The sequence below is a fragment of the Bos javanicus genome, chromosome 13 (genome assembly GCF_032452875.1).
Source record: "Bos javanicus breed banteng chromosome 13, ARS-OSU_banteng_1.0, whole genome shotgun sequence".
NCBI classification, from domain to species: Eukaryota; Metazoa; Chordata; class Mammalia; order Artiodactyla; family Bovidae; genus Bos; species Bos javanicus.
In genome coordinates, this window is record NC_083880.1 from 53,531,623 (window position 1) to 53,544,889 (window position 13,267).

The following is a 13,267-nucleotide window of genomic DNA, read 5'->3' on the forward strand; positions in this document are numbered from 1 at the left end:
ATATTTTCACAAACCCTAGAGCTAGGAAGGATTTTGAGGTGATCTTGTTTATCCCCTGGTTGCTGAAGGAAAAACCTTCTGTCTTTCTATGCTGGAATCTCTGAAGTATGATATGAAACTTCGTATGTGAAATGTATTTTGTTATATAGCCCCTTCTAGTTAAGAAACTTTGTTTATACCTTATTGAAATCTCTGTTGAGGAGGTTCCAGCAGAAACTCATTTGTCATTTCTTCATAGGAAGAAAACTAGTGCTGTCAAATGCTTGTTCTGTATTATTATTCTGGTTATAACACAGGGTAGTTCAGTAATATGAAAGAGGAATAGGTTATTATTTGTTTGTAATTGTAATATTAGGTTGGTGCAAAAATATTTGCACTTTTGCATTGTTGAACTTTGCCCTTTATATTGGCGTACATTGTTTAATAAATGTGGTTATGTTGTACATCAAAAAAATCATCAAGTTATTACAAAATAATGGCTATGTTTCCTTGTGCTGTACAATATGTCCTTGTTGCTAATTTATACAGAGCAATTTGTATCTCTTAGTTCATAACCCTACCCTTCCATAACCCTATCCCTTTCTCTCTCCCCACTGGAAACTACTAGTTTGTTCTCTATATCTGAGTCTGTTTCTGTTTTGTTACATATATTCATTTATATCATTTTTTTTGATAACACAAGAGATAACATAGATTATTTGTCCTTCTCTGTCTGACGTATTTCACTAAGGCAATGGCAACCCACTCCAGTACTGTTGCCTGGCAAATCCCATGGACGGAGGAGCCTAGTAGGCTGCAGTCCATGGGGTCGCTGAGAGTCAGACACGACTGAACGACTTCACTTTCGCTTTTCACTTTCATTTATTGGAGAAGGAAATGGCAACCCACTCCAGTGTTCTTGCCTGGAGAATCCCAGGGACGGGGGAGCCTGGTGGGCTGCCGTCTCTGGGGTCGCACAGAGTCGGACACGACTGAAGCAACTTAGCAGTAGCAGCAGCAGCATAATGCCCTGCAGGTCCATCCACATTGTTGCAAATGGCAGAATTTCATTCTTTATTTTAAACGCCTGAGTAATCCATTGCATACCACATTTTCTTTATCTGTTGATAGTTAGATTGCTTCCATTCCTCAGCTATTATAACTAAAGTTGTTATTAATATTGAGATGCATATATCTTTCTGGGTTAATGTTTCTGTTTTCTTTGGATAGAGTGGAATTGCTAGAAAACATGGTCACTCTCTTTAGCTTTTTGAGGTACCTCCGTGTTGTTTTCCACAATGGCTGCACCGATTTACAATTCCACCAACAGTGTATGAGTGATTGCCTTTCTCCACACTTTTACCTGTATTATTATTTGTAGAATTTTTGATGATAGTCATTTTGACAGGTGTCAGGTGATGTCTCACCTTATTTGCAATTCTCTAATAATTAACAATACTGAGCATCTTCTCATGTGAGTATTGGCCATGTGTATGTCTTCTTTGGAAAATGTCTACTCAGGTCTTTTACTGATTTTTATTTATATTGAGTTTTATGATCTATTTATATATATTTTAGACATATTTATATATTTTGGATATATATTTTGGATATTGCCCATGCTATATGCAAAATATTTTCCTCCATTCACTAGGTTGTGTTTTCACTTTGTCGATGATCTCCTTTGATGTGCAAAAGCTTTCAATTTTAATTAGGTCCCATTTGTTTATATTTGCTTTGTGTTAGAAGACAGATCTCAAAAATATTGCTACAATTTATGTCAAAGAGTGTTCTGCCTAAGTTCACATCTAGGATTTATATGGCTTCCATGTTGCATGTAGTTCTTTAATCCATTTATAGTTACTTTTGTGTATAGAAAGAAAACATATTTCTGTACATTAATCTTCTATTCTGAAACTTTACTGAGCTCTTATTTTAATTCTAATAGCTTTTTTTTTGTGGCGACATTAGGATTTTGTCTTCAGTTCAGTTCAGTCGCTCAGTCATGTCTGACTCTTTGTGACCCAGACCTCCTTGTCCATCACCAACTCCCAGAGTTTACTCAGACTCATGTCCATTGAGTCAGTGATGCCATCCAACCATCTCATCCTCTGTCGTCCCCTTTTTCTCCCACCTTCGATCTTTCCCACCATCAGGGTCTTTTCAAATGAGTCTGCTCTTCGCATCAGGTGGCAAAAGTATTGGAGTTTCAGCTTCAACATCAGAATTTTGTCTAGATAATATCATATCATCTGAAAACAGTAACTGTTTTGCTTTTTCCCTTTCCAATTTTGATGCCTTTTATACTTTTCTTGTCTGATTGCTCTGGATAGTCTTCCAATACTGTGCTTAATATTATTAGAATTGGTAAGGGTGGGCATCATTGTCTTGTTCCTGGATGTAGTGGGAAGGCTTTTTCTAATTGCAGTGGGAAGGCTTTCAGCTTTTCACCATTTAGTATGATGCTAACTCTGGGTTTGTCATAAATGGCCTTTATTTTGTTGAGACATATTCCCTTTATACTAACTTTGATGAGAATTTTTAGCATGAATGGATGTTGAATTTGGTTTCAACATTAAAAAAAAGTTTTTTTTTGTTTCTGTTGAGATGATCATGTAATTTTTATCTTCAGTTTTGTTAATGTGGTGTATTGCATTGATTGATCTGTGAATACTGAACCATCCTTGCTTCCCTGGGATAAATTCTCCCTGCACATGGTATATGATCTTTTTCATATATTACTGAATCAGTTTGTTAATATTCTATTGAGGATTTTTCATACTCATCAGGGATGTTAGGCTGTTATGATCTTTTTTTATCATGTGTTATCTGGTTTTTATGTCACAGTAATGGTGAACTCATAGAATGAATTTGTAAATATTCTGTCCTCTTCAATCTCTGAAATAGTTTAAGAAGGATAGCATTAACTCTTCTTTGTATTTCTGGTAATAGTCTCCTATGAAGCCATCAAGTTCTAGCTTTTAGGTATGCTGGTAATTTAAAATCCAATTTCACTACCCATGATTAGTGTTCAGATTATCTCTTTCTTCCTGATTCAGTCTTGAAAGGTTGTATGTTTTTAGAAACTTGTCCATTTCTTCTAGATTGTCAAACTTGTTGCTATAACTGGTCATCATACTCTCATGACTTTTTTGCATTTCTCTGATATCAATTGTTATTTCTCCTTGTAGTTTCTTATTTTGTTTCAGTCCACTCCCTTTTCTTCTTGATGAGCCTGTCTAAAGGTTTATCAATTTTGTTTATCTTTTCCAAAATCCAGCTTTGTGCATTCATTCATGCTAAGTCATTTCAGTTGTGTCTGACTATTTGTGACCCCATGAACTATAGCTCACCAGGCTCCTCTGACCACAGGATTCTCCAGGCAAGGACACTGGAGTAGGTTGCCACGCCATCCTCCAGGGGATCTTCCTGTCCTAAGGATCAAAACTGAGTCTCTTATGTCTCCTGCATTGTTGGGTTCTTTACCACTAATGTCACCTGGAAAGCCCAAAAACCTGTTCTAGATTTCATTTATCTTTTCTGTTGTTTTTTGATCTCTATTTTAGTTATATCTTCCTTGATTTTTCTTGTTTCCTTCCTTCTGCTGACATTTGGCTTTGTTCCCTTTTCCAGTTCTTTCAAGTGGTAGATTAGGTAGTTTATTTGATAATTTCCATATATCTTGAGCTGGGCCTATATTGCTATGCTGCTGCTACTAAGTCGCTTCAGTCGTGTCCGACTCTGTGCGACCCCACAGACGGAAGCCCACCAGTCCCCACCATCCCTGGGATTCTCCAGGCAAGAACACTGGAGTGGGTTGCCATACATATTGCTATAAACTTCTCTTATCAAACTACTTTAGCTGCATCTCATAGATTTTGGAAAGTTGCATTTTTATTTTCCTTTGCTCATGATATTTTCTGGTTTCCTCTTTGATTTTTTCATTCTCTCCAGATGTTTGTGCTTTTCCCACTTTTTTCCCTGTAATTGATTGCTACTTCCATATCATAGTGGTTGTCAAAAATGCTTACTCTTTCTAAATAGGTGCTTCTGTATTAGGTGAATATATGTTAATGAGTTTAATATCCTCTTCGTGTATTGATTGATTTATCCTTATATAATGCCTTTTGGTCTTTTGTTTTAGCCTTTGCTTTAAAGTCTATTTTGTCTTTTATGAGTATTGATATCCCTTTTTTCTTGGCATTCCATTTGTAAAAATTTAATTGTCATCCCCTCAGTTTCAGTCTCCAAATGTACTTTAGAATCACACTTTCAAATTTCATGAAAAATTGTTTTAGAATAATTTTTTTGATCACACTGAATTTATATACTAATTTGAGAAAATTGAAATCTTTTCTAATATTCAGTTTTCTCATTCATGATTTATCTCTATTAATTTGTTTTAAAATTATTTTAAATTCACAATTTTGCAATTGCTTTTTCCCTGAATGATCTTATGCATCTCTAGTTGAGGCTATTATTAATACTTTCTTATTCATTGAATTTTTAAAAATTATTATTACTGTTTTTAATAGTTTTGACTACTGTATAGGATTATAATTGAAGTAGATCATGAATGTTTGATCAAGCCACATTACAGAACTTTTACCATTGCTAACAGTAAGGGCATTCTTTTTATGTGTAACTCTCTTAAGATGAAACCTCCAAACATCCAAATAGTTTTATCTTTATCAAAGACTCATAAGCAAACAGTTTACAAGTCCAATAGTTCTACATATGAAGTTATACATATGAAAACGGGAGTCTCTAAATTCGTGCATTTCTACTTCTGAGAGGAAGCCAGCTTCAACTCTTTCAACTAATTATTTTAGCCACCTGTCATAAAACATGCTTATTGCTATGTCTTGAAATCTCACTGTTAGGCATTATTCATAGACATCTCAGTATGGAAGCCAGGGAGGTAATATTCTGTTACTCCTGACCTCATGTCACACATGCACATCTTATTCTTTATCACTCTAATATAATTATAATCTTGAATATGTTAATAGACAGTGTCTATGCAATGGCACCCCACTCCAGTACTCTTGCCTGGAAAATCCCATGGACGGAGGACCCTGGTAGGCTGCAGTCCGTGGGTTCACGAAGAGTCAGACGTGACTGAGCAACTTCACTTTCGCTTTTCACTTTCATGCATTGAAGAAGGAAATGGCAAGCCACTCCAGTGTTCTTGCCTGGAGAACCCCAGGGATGGAGGAGCCTGGTGGGCTGCCGTCTAAGGGGTCACACAGAGTCGGACATGACTGAAGTGACTTAGCAGCAGCAGCAGCAGCATGTTATGACTATGAAATTTTTTTTTATATTATAGCTGAGTTTGTTACATTCTTAGCTTTAGCTTATGTTGATCCTGTCTTGTGTATGTTTGTGTAACCACTAGCATGGTCAGATGCAGAATATTTCATAAGCACCAAGTCTCCTATGTGCTAGCCCTTTAAAATAACAAATATCCCCACCAAATCAAAACTCTTGCAAATGCCTTTCTGTTTTCTATATATATATATAATTTGGGGAATGTTATACAAGTAGAGTTAATATTTTGAGACTGGTTTTGCTCACTCAACATAATGCCTTTAAGAGATTTATAATTGCCACACCCATACATAGCTCATTCCTTTGGCTTGCTGAGTAGTATATCCTCATACGGAAAGGTTGTTCACTTATTTTTAAATATTTTGATTTCTTCCACTTTTCTGCTTCAAAGTAAATCTTTTATAACATTTGTACACAGGTTTTGTATGGACACTGTTTTCATTTCTCTGGAATAAATGCCTTAGAGTGTAATTTCTGGGTCATGCAATCTACTTCCTCTCTGTAAAGTGGAAAATTATTCCTTTTTTTTTTTGGATTCAGGCCATAGCCTGAATAGTTGTGAGGTCCACATTGCACTGTTCATTTGGGCTAAGTTTTGCCAGTTACATTGATAAAATGTTGGAATAAGAAATCATTTCAAAAGTACATCTGGTTCCATCCCAAAGTTGAGAAGGCCCTGGTGAGCCCCCTTCCTTTATCCAGGTCAGTCAGTAGATCTTCACTGAGGCAGGTGCAGAATGAGACTGAAATCCAGCTACAACCTAGGGTCCTAGAATTGGGACTTCGGAACTCAGCCCCCAGCCACATATCCTTCCTGGGGTCTGTGAGTTTGCCTGGGGCTCCCATTTGGGAGTCACCATAAATGTGGAGAGGAACCCAGGGGAGGCAACAGAGGCCCGGGGTGGGGCCAGAGTTTTATTTCTGCTAGGCCTGTTCAGTCTCTGAAAATGTAAGATGAGTAACTAGCTACATTTTCTGCCTGATTTCTATTTCACATCTGAAGCAGGAACTGTCTTGAACCTAGAAATATATTGCAATCTCATAGCCATTTGACCCTATCATAGGCACTTCCTCTTATACCATAGTGGGTGGGGCTTCTTTCCTTTCCACAGAGCACAGAAGTTCATGTTCTCCCAGCTCACACATTTGGACAGAGCAGATTCCTCAGGCCTCCACGATGCCCATCCTTGCCTCCTCATTACACACTCCTCCTTGCCTGCTAATGATTCTACTGCTGGGATTCATAGGTGAGCATTTCTTGGGATAGAATCCCTTTCCCTGCCCTCTGGACCTCCCCACTGCCCTGCACTTTTAGAGTTTCCATGTAAACATGGGTGTGCCACCAAGGACAGCCGAAGAAGGCCAAAGACTGGGCATTATCTGAAAGCATGAAATCAGGGATTTGAGTGTTTTCTCTGCGGATCCATCACCTCCAGCTGCTTAGCAGAGGTATCCAAATGGATGATGCTTCAAATACCAGCAATGACAAATTTATGTGCATTAACTTGTATAATCCTCACAACATCCCATATGATAAATGACCATTACTCCTGATTTGCAGATGAGGAGATTGAGGCAGAGAGTAACTTGCCCGATATTAACTGACCTAAGGCATTGGCAGCATGAGATTCAAATCTAGAGTGTCCAGCTCAAGCTGATTCTTTTAATCATATCATGCAACTCAGCTTCTCAGAGAATCCTAATGGCAGAAAAATCAGAAGATACTGAGAAATAAACAATAGGTTAGTCTTCACCCATCATGCTACTAAGAGAACAGAAGCATTCAAATCGTGCATTGTGTACTCCCAAGTTTTGGTCAATGATGTGTTGAATGGTTCCCATGCGTTGAAGTTTGCACTAAGTCTTTAACAGGTATTGTAATTTCATTTGATTCTCAAAACAACCTGTATACTACAATGCTAGACTATTCTCTAATACATGTTTGTGGATGCATGTATTTATGTGTGTGTGTGTGTGTGTGTGAGTATGAGGAAGTCTTTTCAGACACATGGGATTTCAAAAAGACTTCTTTAATTTTTAAGTCTATATGAAATGATATAAATATATGTTAAGTTTTTGCTTTCAACAACAAAAAAAGTGTTTGCTTTCTACTTCTCTATAAACCTCTCTCACCCAAACTGTTACTTAAGACAAGAATACTTTTCTCCTGGTAAATGAGCAGAATTTTATGCATTGCTATCTTAGAGTCCCCTCTTTCATGCTGGTTAAGGATGAGGAGGAATGGAGGCTAAAAAGAACTCAGAGACTCTTGCCTATATGATCTGTATATCCATATCTATATCTGTAATTATAACCACATCCCTGTCTATAACTTTATCTATATCACCTAATGCTAGTTGAAGCTTCCATTCCTCAGGATATCTAATGAGTAATAACAATTCATTTTCTTAAACATTCATCATGGGCCAGAGTTGGAAATTCCCATGGTTGCTAACTCATGTGATTATTATATCCAAGGTGGATCCTCTTGTCATCCCTACCTTACAGATAATAAAACTGAGCAAGGAGAAGTTCAAGAACACTCAGTGTTACCTGATATGGTTTGAACTCAAGACATCTGATAGTAGAGCGTGTGGGTTTAACCATTGCTCTTCTAGATACTGTGACCCTTCTTCCATCCCAAGATACTTCTGTGGCTTCTGCCAGTGGGTCTGATGAAGGGGAAGGGTGGAGTAGAGGGTTTGTGGTTTTCTTCTCCTTGGCCCTTTTTTTTGCTTCCTCATACAAGCAAGTTCCTTTTTTTCACCAAGTTATTTACATGGAAAACTCAACTTCTGACATAATTTCTACGGAGATTAACTGCTTAAAATAGAGCTCATTGTCTTGGGGAGTTGTCACACTGGGCAGTTCACATATCATACATATATTACTTTGATATTTAGTATATGGCAGGAAGGAACTTGGGGTAAATTGTTGAATCAAAGAGACAAACTAATTGCCCTCATTGATGTTTATCTTAGTGAAAGAAATGACAATAAACAATAGACTTATAATTCAGCAAATAATACAGAATATTAGAAAATGCTACATGTTAGGAAAGAGTAGCTGACATGTAAAAAATGAAATTAGTTTGTTCTTTAACTTCATACCCAAAAATAAGCTCAAAATGCATTAAAGACCTAAATTTGAGACTTGACACTATAAAGCTCCTAGAGAAAAATATAATCGGAACACTCTTTGACATAAATCAGAACAATATCTTTTTTGATCTATCTCCCAGAATGGAAATAAAAACAAAAATAAACAAATGAGACCTACTTAAACTCAAAAGTTTTTGCATAATAAAGAAACAACAAACAAAATGAAGGGCAACCCACAGATTGAGAGAAAATATTTGCAAATGATGTGACTGAAAATGGGCTAGTCTCCAAAATTTACAAACAGCTCATGACACTTCATAGAACCAAAGCAAAAAAAACACTCAAAAAATTAGCAGAAGACCTAAATAGACATCTCTCCAAAGAAGACATACAGTTGGCCAATAGGTACTTGAAAAGATGTCAATGTAATAAAATGCAAATCAAAACTAAAGTGAGATATCACTTCATATTGGTGAATGGCTTTCATCAAAAACCCACAAACAATAAATTCTGGAGCCAGTGTGGGGAGATGGGAACCCTCCTGCACTGTTGGTAGGAATGTAAATTGGCACCGCTACTACGGAGAACAGTATTCACTCAGTTGCTCAGTGATGTCTGGCTCTTTGTGACTCTTGGACTATAGCTCACCAGGCTCCTCTGTCCATGGAATTTTTCAGGCAAGAATACAGGAGTTGGTTGCCATTCCCTACTCATGGGATCTTCCTGACCCAGAGATTGAACCCATGTCTCTTGGGTCTCTTGTGTTGGCCTTTACCACTGTGCCACCTGGGAAGCCCCAGAGAACAGTATGGAGGTTCCTTAGAAAACTAAAAATAGAGCTACCACCCTGCAATCCCAGTCCTGGGCATATATCCGGACATGAGCTACCATATGACCCTGCAATCCCAGTCCTGGACATGATCTGAAAAGATACATGCACCCCAGTGTTCACTGCAGCACTGTTTACAATAGCCAAGACATGGAAGCAAGCTAAACATCCATCAGCAGAGGAATGGATAAAGATGTGGTATGTATATATGGTCGAATAGTCCTCAGCCATAAAAGGAATGAAATAATGCCATTTGGAACAACATGGATGGACCTAGAGAGTATCATACTGAATGAAGTAAGTCAGAGAAGGAGAAATATCATGACATCTCTTATATGTGGAATCCATAAAGACATGATACAAATGAACTACAAAACAGAAACATACAGACTTCAAGAATGAGCTTACGGTTGTGGGAAGAAGAATGGGGGGAAGGGATAGTGGTACAGTTTGGGATGGACATGTACAGTCTGCTGTACTTAAAATGTAAAATCAGCTGTATAGCACATGGAACTCTGCTCAACGTTATGGGGAAGCCTGTATGAGAGGGGAGGTTGGGGGTGAATATATGCATATGCATATATGGTAAATACATATACATATATATGCATATATATGGCTGAGTCCCTTCACTGTTCACCTGAAACTATTACAGCATTGTTTTTTAATTGGCTGTACCCCAATACAAAATAAAAAATTAAAAAGAAAACAAAACAAAGAATAATTGGATAACTGAATTGGGAGAATTTGTTGGGTGGGATGTATTTTAAACCTGGTAGTCTTGCATGGGCATCACAGAGATGGGGCAGTTTGAAAGAAAGTTCTGGGATGAGCATTGTGGTTATCTCGGGGAGGAGCCTTCCTGACAGGGAGCAGCATGTGCAGAGGCCCTGAGAATAGAATCATCCTCCTGTGCTGAAGGATTTGGGCTTTTGCTCTGAGTGAAAGTATTGCCATTGCGGCTTTGAAGAGAGAAGTGACTTGATCTGACATGAGTTTTAATTTATTTGAGCATTTGATTGAGAATAGACACAGGGAGCTTCCCTGTAGCTCAGCTGGTGAAGAATCCACCCACAATGCAAGAGACTCTGGTTCAATTCCTGGGACAGAAGATCCCCTGGAGAAGGGATAGGCTACCCACTCCAGTATTCTTAGGCTTCCCTGGTGGCTCAGAAGGTAAAGAATCCACCTGCAATGAGGGAGCCCTGGGTTGGGAAGATCCCCTGGAATGGCATGGCAACCCGCTCCAGTATTCTTGCCTGGAGAATCCCCATGGACAGAGGAGCCTGGCGGGCTACAGTCGATAGGGTCGCAAAGAATTGCACACAACTGAGTGACGAAGCACAGCACAGCACAGCAGAGACTATGCAGGACGTTGATAGAAGCAACTAGAGCATTTGAAGTCATAACATTCATTCAAAAAAAGTAAAAATGGCTTGCACTGAACAGTAGTTAGTAGAGATAAGAGAAAGAGGTCAGATACTGGATGCACACTGAAGAGGAGGCAATAGGATTTTCTGATGCATGGGACTTGGAATGGGAGAGAAAAACTTCAAGGTTTTGATAACTGGGCATCTGAAAGAAAAACTGTGGCTCAGCTGAAATATAGAGGGTAGGGGGGAAATTCACCTCAGTGTTAGACGTGTTAACTGTGAGATGTTTATTTCTGTCCAGAAAGTATGACAAGTTGATAGTTGGACATGCAAGTTCAGAGTTCTGGAAAAATGCCTGGACCAGAGAGGTAACTGGAGAGTTACTGACATACAGTTGGCAGAATGTTTGCAATCTCCTGGCGCCTCTCACCCTTCTGACCCCTAGTCTCTTCTACCTCTTCCTGTCCCTCCATTTCTCCCTCCAAAGTTCTCTCACGTTTCTTCCCACTTTTGTCTTAGCAGTTCAACTTCCCCAACCTCACTTCTTCTCTCCAGACTTAACAATCTAAATCATCTGAAGCTGTTGGCACATCATAAGACCTGCCCTGTAATAGTATGTCCCCTCCTTGGGAGGTATGACTGGTTACAAGTAGTGCTGAGTGCATGGGTTTATCGGCTCACACTCTGCAAAGTTGAACTACAAAGGAATAGGGAAGAAATAGAAAAGAACCCAGGGTTTGTTTTGGGGCCAAGCAGCCTGCTCCTCTTATTTACATCCCTGGAATGAAACCCACGCTTGTTTAATACAACATTTCAGATAAGAGGGATTGTGTTTGTATTTCTCTGTATCTTCAGAAATTGGATAGTCAATGAGGCAGAGAAATCAAGTGGATAGCTTGAATCTGTAGTGAAATAATTGGCCCAATGGTGACTCCTGGCTATTCAACTCATAACTTGCTGTCCAATCATAATCAATCACCCAGATTCTTTTTTTAAACGTTTTGTTTTGTATTGGAATATACTCAATTAACAATACTATGATAGTTTCAGGTAGACAGTATAGGGACTTAGCCATATGTACATTTGTATCCATTCTCACACTAATTCTCCTCCCATCCAGACTGCTGTATAACATTGGCCAGAGTTCCTTGTGCTATACACTTGCATATATACAATGCAATACATTGCATTAACTCTATAAATTACTTTGGGTCAGTCAGTGAGTTCAGTCACTCAGTCATGTCCGACTCTTTCCAACCCCATGGATTGCAGCATTCGAGGCTTCCCTGTCCATCAACAACTCCCGGAGCTTGCATGAACTCATATCCATTGAGTTGGTGATGCCATCCATTTTATCTTCTGTTGTCCCCTTCTCCTCCTGCTTTCAATCTTTCCCAGCATCAGGGTCTTTCCAGTCAGTGAGTTTTTTGCATCAGGTGGCCAAAGTATTGGAGTTTCAGCTTCAGTATCAGTCCTTCCAATGAATATTCAGGACTGATTTCCTTTAGGATTGACTGCTTTGATCTCCTTGCAGTCCAAGGGACTCTCAAGAGTCTTCTCCCACACCACAGTTCAAAAGCATCAGTTCTTCCTCATTCAGCTTTCTTTATAGTCCAACTCTCACATCCATACGTGACCACTGGAAAAACCATAGCTTTGACTAGATGGACCTTTGTTGGTAAAGTAATGTCTCTGCTTTTTAATATGCTGTCTAGGCTTGTCATAGCTATTCTTGCAAGGAGCAAGCACCTTTTAATTTCATGGCTGCAGTCACCATCTGCAGTGATTTTGGAGCCCAAGAAAGTAAACTCTGTCACTGTTTCCATTGTTTCCCTATCTATTTGCCTAAAGTGATGGGACCAGTAGCCCTGATCTTAGTTTTTTGAATGTTGAGTTTTAAGTCAACTTTTTCACTCTCCTCTTTCATTTTCATCAAGAGGTTCTTTAGTTCTTCTTCACTTCTTGCCTTAAGGGTGATGTCATCTGCCTATCTGAGGTTATTGATATTTATCCCCGCTATTTTGGTTTCAGCTTGTGCTTCATCCAGCCTGGCATTTTGCATGATGTACTCTGCATATAAGTTAAATAAGCAGGGTGACAATATACAGCTTTGACGTGCTCCTTTCTCAATTTGGAACCAGTCTGTTGTTCCATATTCAGGTCTAACTATTGCTTCTTGACCTGCACACAGATTTCTCATGAGGCAGGTCAGGTGGTCTGGTATTCCCATCTCTTTCAGAATTTTCCACAGTTTATTGTGATCCGCACAGTCAAAAGGCTTGACATAGTCAATAAAGCAGAAGTAGATGTTTGTCTGGAACTCTTTTTCTTTTTGATGATCCACCAGATATTGGCAATTTGATCGATCTCTGGTTACTCTGCCTTTTCTAAATCCAACTTGAACATCTATAAGTTCACAGTTCATGTACCATTGAAGCCTGGCTTGGAGAAGTTTGAGTATTACTTTGCTAGCATGTGAGATGTGGAGAAGGAAATGGCAACCTACTCCAGTGTTCTTGCCTGGAGAATCCCAGGAACAGGGGAGCCTGGTTGGCTGCCATCTATGGGGTCGCACAGAGTCGGACACGACTGAAGCGACTTAGCAGCAGCAGCAGCAGCGTGTGAGATGAGTGCAATTGTGTGGTAGTTCGAGC

General features: G+C 38.9%; 1 protein-coding gene across 3 annotated transcripts in view; it reads left to right on the forward strand.

Moving 5' to 3' along the window:
* LOC133259378 (tyrosine-protein phosphatase non-receptor type substrate 1-like) overlaps positions 1-13,267 on the forward strand; it is a 95,499-nt gene that overhangs the window by 50,792 nt on the left and 31,440 nt on the right. The window contains exon 1 of one of the 3 annotated variants that reach the window (XM_061436786.1): positions 6,414-6,557. The exons of the other annotated variants lie outside the window; for them this stretch is intronic. Coding sequence (XP_061292770.1) covers positions 6,488-6,557 — 70 coding nt within the window. The 5' untranslated portion in view covers positions 6,414-6,487. Of the gene's footprint in view, positions 1-6,413; positions 6,558-13,267 lie in introns of those variants that run through there. 3 annotated transcript variants of the gene reach the window in all.